General features: G+C 52.2%; 1 protein-coding gene across 2 annotated transcripts in view; it reads left to right on the top strand.

Annotated features, from left to right (window-relative positions):
• Positions 1–16631, top strand: part of RASGRF1 (Ras protein specific guanine nucleotide releasing factor 1) — a 104506-nt gene that overhangs the window by 34912 nt on the left and 52963 nt on the right. For both annotated transcript variants that reach the window (XM_079914530.1, XM_079914529.1), the window contains exons 5-9: positions 639–892; positions 8526–8605; positions 11115–11308; positions 11799–11908; positions 15852–15970. In XM_079914530.1, the coding sequence (XP_079770656.1) occupies positions 639–892; positions 8526–8605; positions 11115–11308; positions 11799–11908; positions 15852–15970 (757 nt within the window). The remainder of the gene's footprint in view (positions 1–638; positions 893–8525; positions 8606–11114; positions 11309–11798; positions 11909–15851; positions 15971–16631) is intronic.

Raw genomic sequence — 16631 nt, 5'->3', positions numbered from 1 at the left:
TCAAGTGTCTGTGTTCATTTCCCCACGGAGGTAGAGGAGAGGCTCCAGGCGGGCGCCGATGAGGCCCAAGCATGAGATTAACTAATTTGCCGCACTGAATTTGATAATCGCCCTCTATCCAGACGAGCTTTCATTGAAACTTCGGGGCTTTCAGGCCAGTCATTAGGCAAGAAGAGGTGTGAGCCATGCCCAGCACAGCCTGGCAACCCTCTATGCTCAAGCCCCCTCCCGTGATGGGGACTCAGGGCCACACTTTTCCTCCTTCGGAGGATGTTGCCAAAGCAACCTGGGGGATGTGGTTTAAATGCAGAGGGCCGGGGCAGGGCCTGGGGGTTTGCATTTCGAACAAGTTCTGGGGAGATGCTGATGCTCCCGTGCAGGGACCTCACTTTGAGTCCAGCCGTCATCTCATTAGCCCCGTGGCACAGATGGGAAACAGGCTTAGAGGAACCAGAGGGCTTGCCCGGCACCACGCAGGCAGAAGCACCAGGCCTGATCTTTTGCCTCAGCTCTTTTCCCTACGTGCCCGGCGTGGGGGACAGCAGGGCCTTGGCCCCTGCCCTCGGGGCGCTCACAGCCTGGAAGGACCAGAGCAGCTGAGGCTAACGGGAGACCCTCCCGCTGGTCTCGGCGCCCAGGTGCAGAGCTTCCTGCGGGGCTGGCTGTGCCGGCGCAAGTGGAAGACCATCATCCAGGACTACATCCGGTCGCCGCACGCCGACAGCATGCGGAAGAGGAACCAGGTGGTGTTCAGCATGCTGGAGGCCGAGGCCGAGTACGTGCAGCAGCTGCACATCCTTGTCAACAACTTCCTGCGCCCCCTGCGGATGGCCGCCAGCTCCAAGAAGCCTCCCATCACGCACGACGACGTCAGCAGCATCTTCCTGAACAGGTGAGCACCCTGAAGCTCAGCGCCCCCTCCCGGAGCCCTTGGCTGGGGCGGGAAGAGGCAGCCTAGCCGGCACTGAACTTGGACACGAGCCCTTGACTAGTCCCCGCCAAATGCATAGGAGGAAACTGAGACCCAGAGAGGAAGGAAGCTGCCCGAGGTCCCATGACGAGAAGCCAGTGCCCCAGCTACTGCAGGCGGGAATACAGACAGAGGCCCACGTAGTATATGTCTAAACTAGTGGTTCAACTGGGGCAATGCTGGGAGACATGTTTTTTTTTTAATTTATTTTTTGCTTCAGAAGGATCAAGGAGGATCCATGGCTGGCAATCCCTGGGAGGCAAATTTTTTTTTGAATTTTATTTTGTTTACTTTTTTATACAGCAGGTTTTTATTAGTTATCCATTTTATACATATTAGTGTATATACGGGAGACATTTTTGATTGTCACAACTTGGCGGGGCTGCAGGGGAGGGTTTGCAACTGGCATCTGGTGGGTAGAAGTCAGGGAAGCTGCTGAACATCCTACCGTGCGCAGAGCAGTCTCCCACAGCAGAGAATTCTTCCACCAAAAATAATCGTGCCAAGGTTGAGAAACCCTGGTTTAAATGTTTACAAGTTATAAATCAAGCTACAGAAAACCACATGGGTTCCATTCTTCTACCTTCATATCACCGTCGTAACGATCTAGAAGCCAGGGCTAAATTTTTAGAATCCTGAGTCCCCTTAGCGTGGGGCTGTGTATCACACTACCCACATATCTTACGAAAGCAAGGCTGAGCTGATGGCTGCCCTTCTGCTGTCAACCTCTTTTTAAAAGTCTTAGGAAATGGTTTAAATGAGCTTTTTGGTAGGCATGAAAATTGGGTAAACTAGGTAAAAGCAACAAATATGAAAACCTATCAACAGAGTGCTATCTACAAATGATTCTCGATCAGGAATTAAAGGAAATCACTGTGTGCTCCAGGTTGTTCATTCAGCGGCATTTCTTTTAAAGTATCCATCATTCCAGTCATTTCACTAGTTGCAGCTGGCCCTCATCCACGCCCTCTGCAGAGGTGTTTGGGACCCAGGGTCACCTCCCCTGTGCCCTGCTCTTCCCCTTTACCTGCCAGTGTGCTGTGACGAGTTTAGGGACCTGTGGGACACCCGGAAGGAGATGGGGTAGAGGCAGTGGACGTGGGTCTGATTCTGAGAGGTTGAGCCGGAGATGCTGAAAGTCACTGGGAGAAGGACAAGGACAGGGACATTGGAATGCTGACACCATGGATGTGGATGAGGTGTCGGAGTATGGGGACATGGTGGGGGTGAGGAGCAGGGGGAGGGGAGTGGCTTTCAGCCTCATTAGACCTTCTAGAAACTGAATCACTGGGCCTTACAAGGTTGCTTTTTTTTTTTTTTTTTTTGCGGTACGCGGGCCTCTCACTGTTGTGGCCTCTCCCGTTGCGGAGCACAGGCTCCAGACGCGCAGGCTCAGCGGCCATGGCCCACGGGCCCAGCCGCTCCGCGGCATGTGGGATCTTCCCGGACCGGGGCACGAACCCGTGTCCCCTGCATCGGCAGGCGGACTCTCAACCACTGCGCCAGCAGGGAAGCCCAAGGTTGCTTTTTAATATACATTTCAAACACAGTTTTTAGAGAGTAAATAAATGCTTTGATTTCTTTATTAAAACAAAGAAAATAGGTATTATTGTTTTGTGAAGTCAGGTAAGATTTTCTCCAGAAACTACAGTTGGGTCTTTTAAACTCAATGACCTGGAATTTGGCTGAAAAGTGTGAAGAACTTGTTTCTTCCTGAATAAACTCCGGACAGCTCAGCTGGAGTCACAGCTTCTCGAGCGTGAACGCTGGGCCTCACCCCGAGCTTCTCAGTCTGTAGGTCTGGAGTAGAGCATAGGGATTGCATTTCCAGCAAGTCTGTAGGGGCAGCTGCTGCTGCAGGTCCCAGAGCACACGGAAATGAGAGGCTTGAGGTAACCGCAGGGGACTGCCTGTATTGGAGGCTCGGCCACGGACCTGCCTGAGAAATACTTCAGGAAGCATTGTAATAGTTCTAGGTTGTTGGTGCTTTCCTTGCATTTTAGGCCACAGTTGCAAACTTTTGGTGACCGTGTATCATAAGCACTAAGAGATAAAGGTGCCCTTTTGTATTTATTTAATCTTTGCATCATTTTGTTACACTGCATTCAATGGAATTCTTTTCGCCTGTAATCTTTGGTTAAGAGTATTCAGACCAACTCACAGAATGTGTTCAAAAGTTGTTTGAAGAAAATCACAACGTGGTTTTATATTTTTGTCTGTTAGTCACTGCATGGATCAGATCAGATGCCTTTAACAGAATAAACAGGAGGGAAGAAAGTCCCCTCTTTTGCTGGTGTCCTTCTAAGCCCCTGCAAGGCCTGTTTCTCCTGTTCCACAATGTGCCCAAGGTTGACTGTTTCCCATCTTAGCAGTCTCATTGATCCTGGTCAAAATAGCCCCAGCCTGATCAATCTTTAAGGCCTCCAGAATATGGACTCTAGCGGTCCTCGGAAACACTGACCAGGGAATGGGACCTGCCTCTTGTAGGTGTTGGAGAATCAGATGAGAGCTCACGTAAAGCATCTAGTACAGAGCCCAGCATAGCCCAAGGGCTCATAAGAGCTAGACATTAGTACAACAAGAAAGCTTCACTATGATGCACCCTGTGAGAAACTGAATTCAAATCTAATGTGGAGGGAGCACTTCTCAACTCATTCTGTGAGGCCAGCATGACTCTAATACCGAAATCAGAAAAAGACATTATGGGGAAAGAACACTGCCGACCCCTATTGCTCGTGATCATAGATGCAAAATATTATAAAATCGAATCCAGAAATATATGAAAAGGATAATACATCATGACCAAGTGGAATTTATCCCAGGAATGCAAGGTTGGTTCAACATTGAAAATTAATCAAATATGTTTTACTGTATTTTCTTACAATATTAAGTAAGAAGAACCAATGATCCTATCAATGGATGCCAATCTGAGGTGACTGGCTTCTCTCCACCCCCTGGCCCCTGTTCTCAATCGGGAGCAGGTCAGAATTCTTTCCTTCCCCCGGGGCCCAGGGTGGGGCAGGAAGAGCTAGAAAATTACTGCCTTCTAATCATTCAGCCCTCACTATATGATCCACTGGGTACATAAGAGCATAAGCTTCACTGTCTTAACCTCTGTGCTTTTTGTGAGCGCAAAGAACGGCTGAAATTTTTTTTTCATTAACTGTATAGCAACCCTGCACAGCACTTTGCGTGACTGAATGTTTCGGACTATACTCACCACGTTAAGATGGTGTTTTGTGGGGCCTGCTTGATGCCAGGCTCTCTGTAAGCACTTGGCCTACGTAATTTCCAATCCTCAGAGATGCCCCATGAGGCTGGTACCAGAGATCAGAGAGGTGACGGGGTGTGCTCAGGGTTCGGGTGGGCTGTGATTTTAACCCAGTTCTGTTTTATGTGAAGGCCTGTGCTTCCCCCCTGCTGCCCTGTTAAATAACGGGCTGGAATCTTCACCGACCCCCATCCTCCTAACCCCCATGCCTGCCCATCACGGCCCAGGTCTCAGCACGTACTCCTGCCCACGCCTGCGCTGTCGAGAACTTTCGATTGTACGTGAGCCCAGCCTTCCCTCTTACCGTGTAGGTGCTGTGGAGGCCGGATCCGGGACATGAACCGTCCAGGTCTCCCTGCCTCGGACCACAGCACAGAGTCTGTATGTGTCACAGGTCAAGGGCGGAGGCTGCCAGCCCACTCACTAGAAGGCATTTCTGCACATAGCTTTCCCTTGGATTTGCATTTAGGCTGAAATGTACAGCCACATTAGACACCTGATGCCAATTTGGTGACTTCATTTGCTGGAGTTCTTTAAAAGAAGTCCTTGAGAAGAGAGAGGCCTCTCTCCAGGTTGGCAGATTCACGGAGGACGCTGCCGAGCTGGGGAGGGGGTTAATTGTATGCTTCCTGAATGCTGCGGGGGGAATCTTTGAAGGAAACGTGTGCACCAGGTTATGTTTAACTGAAACAATGAGCATATACTCTTGGGCTATTTCCCTTTAATAAAAACCATGCCCAGCAACGTGTGCTGGGAACCACAGGCACTGCCCCGTGATGAGCGGCATCCCGCCTGGGGGACAGATGGTTCCTATCTTGATGCCCGCTCTGACTGATTGGCAGAGGTTGCCTGGAGTCCTGGGTGGAGAAGAATGATGAGGCTCAGTGGGGGCGTGTGCTGCCGTCCATTCGTCTTGTCTGCATGGCCCGGGGAGTGAGGAGGGACAGGCACAGGGTGAGGCTGGAGTGAAGAGGCCTGGTTCTGCCCTCCACGGGCCAAGCCCTGTGTACCTAGGACCAGCCTTGGGCAAGTCACACTCCTTTCTGGGCTCAAGAAGGGAACCAGGCAAAATGAGCACTTCCCGAAGCAGACAAGTCACTTCCTCTCCCTAGAATTCTTCCCACCCTACTGTCGTTCCTATTTTCCTTATGACAGCTGTCTCCGACTCTTTTTTCATGTCTTTCCTTGGATGTCCCTGACCACCCCCATGCCCCTTGTCACCGCTGGCTTATGTTCCCTTGTTGTGTGCTTCCAGGGCCCCCATGCTGCCCCTTTTGTAGCATTCATTGTACTTAAATAATGATTTCTTCTGTGCATAGATTCCCTGCTGGACTATAAGCGTGCGGGGCCATAGAATATAGTTGCCCCGGCTGTGCACTGCACAACTCAGGGACAACATTCACATAGACTAGGGATCAGCAAACTTCTTCTGTCAAGGGTCAGATAGTAAATATTTTAGGCCTTGTGGGCCAGAGGGTCTCTGTCCAAACTACGTGGTCTTAGGCAATCCTAAATGAATGGGTGTTGCTGTGTTCCAATAAACCTTGACTTATGGACACTAAAGTGTGAATTTCATCTAATTTTTCCTTATCATAAAATATTCTTTGGATTTTTTTTCAACCGTTTAAAATTATACAAAGTCCTTCTAAGCTTACAGGCTGTACAGAAACAGAAAGTGGGCCAGTATTCTATATGGCAAGATTCCATGTCGTAAAGACGTCATTTCAGCCGAATCATGCTATACACTCAATATAATTCCAATCGAAGTGCAGCCTAGCAGAGTGATTTTAATGTTCAACTGAAGGAGTAAAATGCATGTAAATAGATAATAATGTTCTGAAAAAAACAATGAAAGAAACATTTCCTACATTGATTAAAATGTATTATAGGCCCATAAATATATGAAAAGTAACGAAAACAGCGTGAGACTATTGCCAGAACAGGCCAGTAGTCCATCAAAATAAAATACAAAGTCCAGAAACAGACTTAGGCATGTATGAGAATTTAGTAACAAAAAAGGCAGCTTAGCAAAGCAGTGAGAGCAGCTGCAGTATCTGATAAATAAAATGGGGCAATTGGCTACAAACTGAAAGAAAGATTAACGTTTATATCCCTGACTCACATCCTACACCAAAGTAAACTCTAGGTAAGTACTTATGTGTAAAAATGAAAGAGTAAAATAAAATATAGGTGAGTGTGCATGCAGTCTAAGAGTGGGAAAAGACATGATGCCTGAAGCAAAAACACAGAAAGAAAAGCTCACAGGGCAAAATGGAAAACCTTCCAAAAACACCAAACACAAATCGTTGGGCAAATAGCTGAGCAAAAAAATATCTGCAATGTATGTGTTAAGATTATACGCTTAATATGGAGAGTTATTTTAAATTAATAAAAGTGAAACTAGTAAATGGACATGACTTGGCAGTTCCCCAAAGAAGCAATTCAAATGGTCAATACAAAGGAGAAATGTTCAACCAACCCACTCACAATGATTTTGTAAAGCAAATCGAATCAGAATGAGATTATTTTTTTCTTATCAGATAGGTAACAGTGGTAGTTTCTGCGTAGTAGGAGGACAAGTGAAATCCTCACAGTTTATAGTACTTTAAAAACGGAGGCTTCAGGCTTCCCTGGTGGTGTAGTGGTTGAGAGTCCGCCTGCTGATGCAGGGGACACGGGTTCGTGCCCCGGTCCAGGAAGATCCCACATGCCGCGGAGCGGCTGGGCCCATGAGCCATGGCCGCTGGGCCTGCACGTCCAGAGCCTGTGCTCCACAACTGGAGAGGCCACAACAGTGAGAGGCCCGCGTACCGCAAAAAAAAAAAAAACAAAAAAAAACCGGAGGCTTCATCTATTATATTTTTATAGTCCCAGCTTATGATGTTCCTAACGTGCTACCCTACAAGTCCATGCCGTGAACCCTGCACAGTGCATCCTGCAGCCGTCTGTGGGAGCTGCCCGGGAACGGGGCCCTGAGTCTTGCTGTGGCCGGTGCTCGGGGGCATCCAGAGCCTCTCAGCTCCCCAGGAGCCCCTGAAAGTCCTCCTACCTCCACCCTGCCCCACATCAGGGCCCACGTTCTCCCTTCTGTGCACTTTCACGCACCCCTGGACGGGTCTCTTTTGAAGTTTTCTAAGGGTCTTCCCAAGTGGACGACTAAAGTGCTTCACATTGGTACAGTACATGTTTATCTATTCAGTAACTAGTTCAGGGGCCACAGACAGGAAGAAACCAGCCCTGTCAAGGGTGAATCTGTCACAGACTTGTTACCTGAAAACTGCAAATGACTTCAGCCATCAGGCAGGGCCCCTAGTCCAGAAATCACGGTGTCACCACACCTGGGGGGGCCTGTTCTTTTGGGACTTTAGGGAGATGACAGTTAATTCACGGTAATGAGAGGAGCCACTCTCAGGAATGAGAACTCGGGAGTGTTTCTGCTACTTAGATACTTGTTAAAGGCCCTACCGGTTCCAGCCCTTCTGCACATCCTGTGGGTGTGATGGGGTTATAGGCTCTGCTCTTCAGCCGTAGGTGCCGTGTTCTGTTCTCTCTCCCCACCACCACCTCTCACCTCCCTCACCCCTTTCTCTCTTGCAGCCCTCCCTTCTTTTCTTTTTCACACCCTTTTTCTCCCCACCCACCCTGTTTTCTCTGCAGAGTGGGGTGCTCAGGGCGTTTCAAACTCCTCTGGGGTCAGGGAGCCCCGTGCCTCCCAGGCCCACCGTGAACATGAGGTCCCAGGCCCCCATTGGCTTCCTGTGTCTCACAGCTCAGGGGCGTCTCTGCGCCCACCCAGCGCCTTCCACTCCCTGCCCTTGTCCTGAGAGTGTGAGACCCCAGGATGGGGGTTTGCCTTCAGGACACAAACTCCTGGGAGAGGGGACAGCACCCAATGACAGAGCCAGTGGGGACTTGAGGGGGCCAGGGAAGCCAGCAGCCGGAGTGCCCCCTCCTCGGCCGGCTTCACGGGCATTTGACTGCATGCTTAGAAAAACCGTGCTTAATTTGAGGCTCTGCTGTCACCATCCTGAAATTCCTCATCATTGGTTAACCAGGGGCCGGCGTGTTTGTTTTGCGTTAGGCCCCGTAGACTGTAGGGTCCATCCCACTGATGGGGTTTCTCGTGGGGTCTCACCTGAGAAGGTTTGCTGCTATAGTCCCACAGGCAGTGACAGCCCCTGCCCTCTCCCCTGGGGCCCCTCAGCTCTACTGAACTTTGGGGGAGGGGACACCTGGAAGGAGAGGAACTCCTGGCCGGAGCTTACCCTGTGCTTTCTCTTCCAGTGAGACCATCATGTTTTTGCACCAGATCTTTTACCAAGGCCTGAAGGCCCGCATCTCCAGCTGGCCCACTCTGGTCCTCGGTGAGTAGCAGCCCTGGCAGAGGTCTCCTGCCCCTCCGCCCCCATCCCCACCTGAGAAGTCCCTGTGCAGGGGCCACACCTCCTGGCTGCTGGTACTTTTGTCCTTCCCGAATGTAACAGAGCGGCCCCTTAAAAACTCACAGAATCCCTCAGAGGGAGCAGAAGAGGAAAGAGAAGTTGGCAAAAGCTACATTTCTAGGAGGAAGTGATATATTTTTAGTTTCTTATCTGCTTTTCCCTTTTAAAAATAATATATAGGTACCCATCTGAGAAAATCTGAGAATCCAGAAAAGTAGGAAACATTTAAAAATATCAACGTTTCTGCTTCCCAAAGATAACTACTGTAAACACTCCGGTGTGTTTCCTTCCAATTTTTTTTCCTATGCATAGATCTTGGGGTTGTTTTTTTTTTTTCCATTTTACATAATTGCAAACATACTGAATATAGAATTTGAATCTTGCTGTGGGTTTTTCTTTTTTTTTACTTAACATAATTGCATTAAGTGTTTTCTCAAGCTGAAAGTATGCTTTTTGATGGCTGTATAATGTTCCAGTGCCCCGTGAGTCTGCCACCATCTGTGTAGCCATCTCCCTTCGTCGACTCTTAAAGTTGTTCTACCTTTTTGCTACTAAAAATAATCATCCCTGCGTGTGAAGTTGTCTCCATGTTAGAGAGCATTCCCCTGAGACAGGTGCCCAGAAGTAGAATTACTGAAACAATGGGGATGGACTCCCCGCCGTGTACACGTCGTCACCTTGCTCTCCAAGCCCTCACTCCTGGGAGTGATGTACAGGAGTGCGTCCCACATCCCGCCCCTCCCACACTGGGTACCATCTTCCTTTCACTTAATTCAATAGGAAAAGGTGAGTGTTGGTGTCACTTCCACTCTGGGGTCGAGGGAACAGGCTCAGGGAGGTGAAAGGACAGCTGAGGCTGAAAAGGCTCCTCTGCCCACGGGCCAGGAGACTTCCAGGGGCAGTGGCACCATTTTGTTTTTCTCCAAGGTCAAAATAAGAAGCAGCCCTAGAAAGACACAGGCTGCACTTTCTGTAGTCATACAGCTAAAGAGGTTGTCCACTGGGTAGTTGGATGCCCTACATAAGAGCTCCCACTTAGAGTTTGTTCCAAGGAAAGCTTGTCTTTCTTTTTTTTTAATTTAATTTTATTGAAGTATGGTTGATTTACAATGTTGTGTTAATTTCTGCTGTATAGCAAAGTGATTCAGTTATACATATATATACATTCTTTTTTTTAATATTCTTTTCCATTACGGTTTATCATAGGATACTGAATATAGTTCTCTGTGCTATACAGTAGGACCTTGTTGTTTATCCGTTCTATATACAAAAGCTTACATCTGCTGACCCCAACCTCCCCTTCATCCCTCCCCCACCTCCCCTCCCCCTCGGCAACCAGAATTCTGTTCTCTATGTCTGTGAGTCTGTTTCTGTTTCGTAGATAAGTTCCTTTGTGTCGTGTTTTAGATTCCACATATAAGTGATATCATATGGTATTTGTCTCCTCTTTCTGACTTACTTCACTTTGTATGATCATTTCTAGTTGCATTGTCTTTCTTTTTAATGGGGTTACTAAGCAGAGGTTTTAGAGGGTCCATCCCATCCCATCAAGTGTTGAAAGGCAGGTTTGGGCTTTGGGGAGCTAGAAGGACAGGATGTTAGATACCCAGGAGGTTGAGACAGACGGAGGGTTGAGCAGGGGGTCCACCTCACTGAGCCAGGGGCTGCAGAGCTGGGGAGGTCTGGAAAGACAGGGACAGAGGGACAAAGGGGACAACAGGTGAAGGGACAGAGACTCAGGAAAGCATATCATGGGGTGGAAAGCGCTGGAATGGGGGAGTTGGAAAGCCTGGTTCCAGGCCAGCTCCTGACTCTGACAGGTCACAGTCACAGGTGGGACACTCTGGGAGGGGGGCCCCTGGGGACCCCTCAGCATAACAGCCTGGCAGAGCCAGGGCACTGGGGGGAGCGGACTACAAAGCATTTGCAACAGGGGTCTCAGCCACCCCCAGGGAAGCTCGGGAACTGAGGTGGCCCTTCAGGGACGTCCCCCATCGAGGCAGGGGCCGGCCTTCACCCCCCGACCTGGACCTGTCATTGGGCTCCAGCTTGTGCAAGGCAGCTTCCTTCAGCTGAGAGCAGTTCCCAGCAAGGGCGAACCCAGCTGAGAGCCACCCGCACTGGTGGCAGCTGGGGAGCAAGTGCCTGGGTCCACCAGGGGTTCCGGGGGACACACCACAGCACCCTCTATACCTCCTTTCTCTGACCTCCGGTACACAGGTGTCAGACTAGACAGAAAAACCTCAAAAACCTGTGAATCTGCTGTGGTCTCAATGCCTGGGGCCACCCTGTCTGGCCTAGGAGAGGGCAGTGGTGCCAGAGTCATCTCCGACGACTCCGGTGGGGCTTTGAGCCGCGCCCCGACCTCCCCGGGTGGGGCTGGGGGAGCCGAGGGCGCCCCCGCTGCCCGCTGAGTCCCGCCTCCTTCCAGCCGACCTGTTCGACATCCTGCTGCCCATGCTCAACATCTACCAGGAGTTCGTCCGCAACCACCAGTACAGCCTGCAGATCCTGGCGCACTGCAAGCAGAACCGCGACTTCGACAAGCTGCTGAAGCACTACGAGGCCAAGCCCGACTGCGAGGAGAGGACGCTGGAGACCTTCCTCACCTACCCCATGTTCCAGGTGTGCCCGCCCCGTCTGCCAGGGCGCATGCGCGGGAGAGCTGCGGCCGACTGGGGGCCGGGGCGCGGAGTGCCGAGGGCCACGGCCGTGCAAACCCCCGGCGGCCTGGAGAACGAACGGGGTTAGGACCCTCCGCCGACCCTGGCTGGGGGAGGCCGTGCAGGAAGTGAGGGGCAGCTCCTGGTCCTGAGTCCATCTCCAGGTCCTGCCTTCTGCGGGGCAGAACCTCAAGCTCTGGGCTCTCGTCCCAGACAAGACCCTGGAAGAGCCTCCAAGTTGAGAGAGTCTGGGATCAGAAGTGCAGTGGGTGTCCTTCCTCAGCCCCGCTCATGGGGGTCCTCGGAGCTGAGAGCCCCCTTCTCTGCCCACCCTGCCCCCCCCATCTGTCTACCCTGCTCTCTCCGTCTCTCTCTTGCTTCATCGCTGTCTCTCTCTCCCTGCCTCTGTCTCTCTGGCCCTCTGGCCCTGTCCCCGCCTCTCCCCACTGCAGATCCCCAGGTACATCCTGACGCTGCACGAGCTCCTGGCCCACACCCCTCACGAGCACGTGGAGCGCAACAGCCTGGACTACGCCAAGTCCAAACTGGAGGAGCTGTCCAGGTGAGCCCCGCGGGGGTCCCAGCCGGTGGGCAGGCCCAGGCTGAGGGTGCCCCCACCCGGGGTTTGCCGAGCCCCAGATGGGAAAAGCTCGTGCTCCGGTTAGGATTCCGAGGTGGGGGCACCCACAGCTTGTCCCACCTGGAAGCCGGGTCCCCAGGAGCAGTCTGAGGGGTGTACAGCTCCAGCCCAGGTGGGCACCCAGTGAGATAGGATGCGGTGTACGCTGTCCCTCGTACAGATGGGGTCCAAGGAAGGGCCCTGGGCACTTAGTGGGCCCATCTCCCAGGTCAGGGATCTGCCCAGGACTCGCAGGCACTCTCTGCCCATTTCCTCGGTTCTCCAGTGTCCGTGTGTCAAAACCGGTGGCTTTAGGAGCCCCAGGGGTCCTGGGTGTCGGGCTTTCATGTGCCCCAGGCTCCGTTCAGCAGCAGGCAGTGTCCGTCGGGGGACAGGCCATGGTTGGGCCACCGTCAGAGGCCGCAGCCCCCCCTAGTCAAGGCCCTCCCCTGTCCTCCCTCACTCCCCGAAGCCCAAGGAATTCCTCGCTGCACGGGCAGGAGCTAAAGGACTGGAGGGAGGCACTGCCACAGCCCAGGCAACAGGGGACACGGCCACACCAGGGGGTGGCCGTGGAGGTGAGGACTCTGGAGTTTTCTGAAGGTGGAACCTCCAAGAGTTTCTGATGGATGAGAGGTGAGGAGAGAGAGAGAAAATGAGAGTCGAGGGTGATTCCAGAGTTTTCTGCCGAGCAGCCAGAAGGATGCATTGCCGTTGTGCAAGATGGAGAAGGAACCATAGGGGCAGGTTTGGAGGCGGGCGTCTTCCTCGCCGCGTTGGAGTTTTACTTGGGGGTGTGTTGGACCTGAGATGGCCAACAGCGGTGGAAATGACAAAAAGGGAGTCGGTGTTTGAGTCTGGAGTTCAGGGAGCCAAGATATACCCGATCGTCAGCTCGGAGATGGTATTTAGAGTCACAAGGCTGGTGAGATCACCAAGGGAGTGAGTTTAGGTGGGAATGAGGTATGAACCAAGGGCTGAGCCTGGGGCCTCCACCGGTGCAGGCCAAGAGGTAAGGAGGGGCCTTGTGGTCAGAGAGAGGAGGCCAGAAGCTGCAAAGGAGGATGGGTCTGCAGGGTGTGGGGTTCAGCCCTCAGCCCTGCCCGGGGCCCTGCCGGCCATTCAGAGCCCTAAAAGGCTGCCCAGGTCCAACGAGTGGCAGCCGGTGAGGCCATGGCTCCCGGCTGGACAGAGGGAGGACCAGGGCAGGACACAGGCCCCAGAGCGCAGGATTAGGGAGGAGATGTAATCAGGGCGTGACTGCAGACAGACAAAACCATCACAGGGCGTAGACCCCAGTTCCCTCATGCCCCAGGGAGCCAGATCCTGCGTACTCTTCCCCAAGCAGAAGACTTGGGACCCCCATGAGGCTGTGAGTTCCTCGACACCGCGGGGTGCCCTGTCCCAGTGCAGGCAGCACCCCAATCCCCTCCCCTCCCCCACCCCGGGTCCTGGGTGTACAGCCTGCTTTTCTTTTGTCCCCCTGATCACCTGCACCTGGCCCTGAACCCAGCCCGAGCGGCACAGAAAAGGGTTTTCCCATCACGTGACAAGGGCCCTTTCTTCCTCCTGGCGCCCTCCCCTGGGCCCTGAGGAAAACTCCAGCCCTGACAGGAAGTCAGCAACCAAGCCCTCCCTGGCAGTGCTCAGAACCCTGCACCCCTCTCCCCTCGGGACTGGCTGTCTCCTACCTCTGGCCTTTGTCCCACTTTGTCTCCGGAGCCCCTAACTCCTGGGCTCACTGATAACCCAGGTCCTCACTTCCGGTTCCCCCAGGAGCCTCAGGCCCCGGAACCCCGGGCTGCCTTCCTGGAGCCCCGCCCAGCACCCCCAGCCGCGTGTGCAGTGGCGGCCCCTCCAGCACAAATCCCAGCCTGGGGCCACTGACCCTGAGCAGCTGAAGTTTATCCATGTCTAACAGCAAAACTAGTTTTGCTACTTTGGAATCACCCCCTTCTATTTTAGCAAATCTAGCCTCAGCAAAGTCCCCACCCTCGTCAAGAGAGAGGGTCCTGATTGCCTTGGACTACTTGCAAAAATGAATCCCTATCCATGGAACTGCAGATGCCCTGAAAGGTGCCTCCCTGTCCCATGTCTTTTCCAGAAGAAGGCTAAGGCCTGGGCTTCTGAGAAGAGCATCGCTGGGGCCCGGGTGGGAGGAGGGGCATGTGGGTGGAGAGCCGTGGCTCCCAGGGCAGAGACCGCATCTCGATGCCCCAGTCTGATACCCAGAAGAAATAACGAGTTACAGTACACCACCTATGTTTTTTTTACAATACCATTTTTGCAGCCCTGATAATGGCAATGATCACCACCCTTTATTCCAGCACCTGTCATGTGCCAGGCATGAGGTCAGCCCATGAAATGCATTATTTTCCATCCTCACCCCAACAGTCTACAGATGGGGAAAGTAAGGATTAGAAGGGTTGAGTAATTTGTTCAGCATCGTGTTGATTCCAGTAATCACAGCTCCAGCTCCACCAGTGTCATCTCTCATTGTTGGAGGGTTTAAACTGGATAATGACTGTGAGAGAACTCTGTAAGCCACACACACATTAATCAGCTCTCTTAGTGGTCTTAATTGTGGAATTTCATGCATCAGCAGACAAACAGGAGGCTTTGTGCTTTCCTTAGAGTAGGTGGGGTGCTTTTTCCAGACACCCTCCAAAAAAAAAAAAAAAGATTCACTACTTTCCTAAGACTCCTGGAGACCCATCCAGGGTCTTAGCAAAGTTGGCAGTTCACACCTACCTTTTCCCACCAACGCTCTTTAAAACAAAAACAAAAACAAAAACAGTTAAACAGTGCCACCTCCTGGAGAGGAGAGGTGTTGCAGCAGTCAGAACAAGGACAAAAAGTTGTCTGTATTCTCAGATGAAGGGGCAAGCTGTGTCCTGCTTACTTCCCGGTCGTGCCAGAGCCTATAGAAGTAAACTGAAGTCAGTCTTCCCCTGAGCCAGCTGGATTGCCAGGTGCTCCGAAAATAAGCCATTCCAGAACCCAAACATTAAGGAAACAACCCTTTAAAGAGTGTGTAGGCGGAAGAAACAGCAAGTACTAATTGCCCCAAGGCAGGAATGAGCTTGGTTTGTACTTTGGATGGAAATAAGGCCAATAGTGGGATGAGGGGCAGGGTAATGAACAAAGGTTGTCCCCTCTACTCCCATCTTCCTCCAGTTCTGCTGTCTCTCTTCCATGTGGTTCAGACTTTTTTTTTTTTTTTTGCGGTACGCGGGCCTCTCACTGTTGTGGCCTCTCCCGTTGTGGAGCACAGGCTCCGGATGCACAGGCTCAACGGCCATGGCTCACGGGCCCAGCCATTCCACGGCGTGTGGGATCTTCCCGGACCGGGGCACGAACCCGTGTCCCCCTGCATTGGCAGGCGGACCCTCAACCACTGCGCCACCAGGGAAGCCCCAGACTTTTTTTTTAAGTTTATTTCAGCTTCACAATCATTATTGGTAATCACGTACCAATTTTTTAAAAGTTTTTATTTTATTTATTTATTTATTTGGTTGGGTCTTAGCTGCAGCACGCATGTGGGATCTAGTTTCCCAACTAGGGATCGAACCCGGGACCCTCTGCCTTGGGAGCGTGGAGCCTTAACCACTGCGCCACCAGGGAAGTCCCCGGTTCAGCCTTTTTAAAATCAGACAGACCTGCTTCTCAGCCTCCTTGGGCTGTCAGAGCATAAAATGAGATCACGCCTGTGAAGTGCACACACACAGCGGGCACTCAAGAGATGCGCGCTCTCTCCCCTTTCATGACAACAGGTTCCACCTGAGAATCCAGGCTCTCTTCCGAGGTCTAGCCAGAGACACAGCATTCCCTGCACCCTGGGAGGTGAGGGTAGCCTGTCTCTGATTGTCGTTTCCTGTCCCCACAGGATAATGCACGACGAAGTGAGTGAAACAGAGAACATCCGGAAAAACCTGGCCATTGAGCGCATGATCATTGAAGGCTGTGAAATCCTCCTGGACACCAGCCAGACCTTTGTGAGACAAGGTATGGCCCGTGCGCCCCGCCTCTCCCACCCACCACCAGGCTGGCCCCAGCAGCGAGAGGCACGCGGCACTCAGGACGCCACCAGTGGGTTGGGCTGCTGCGTGCCAAAACCTGCAAGCGTGATTGCAGAGTATTCCGGGCCTGCGGGGGGAATGCGACAGCTACATGTGCATGTCGGTATCTATAGATATCGATGCTGGTATTATTGGTTTTCACAGTTTCCTTCTCTCCAGATGTAAACATAATTCTTCCCAGATGGTCTTGGTTTGTCTATTGTACATCATAGTAAAACATTGACATGTCCTTTTGGGGAGAGAGTAGGGGGCGGAGGATGAGGACAGATTCCAATTGGCCCCATGAATCACAAGCATTTTCAGGGTCCGAGATGGAGCTGGCGTGGGTCAGTCCCTCTGTCCTTTGCTTGGCATCCTTCGCCTCTTGGGGGAGGCCGTGGTCCCAGTGGTCCTGGGTAGGGTTCCCTTCACCCTTGGGCCTCGGCTGACCTTGGGGACAGTTTTGAGGGTCACAGCCCTATTGAGAGGGGCAGGAGAGGCTCTCTGTGGCCCAGGGGACTGACTTCCAACTCGGGGATGTCAGAGCTGCGATGCCTTGAAGGTTCAGATTCCATGTCCTATGGGAAACTCAGCTTGTGCTCGCGTGC

This window comes from Stenella coeruleoalba, assembly GCF_951394435.1.
Source record: "Stenella coeruleoalba genome assembly, chromosome: 2".
Taxonomy (NCBI): domain Eukaryota; kingdom Metazoa; phylum Chordata; class Mammalia; order Artiodactyla; family Delphinidae; genus Stenella; species Stenella coeruleoalba.
Note: the sequence above shows the minus strand (reverse complement) of the source record. Positions and strands in the feature narration are given on the sequence as shown.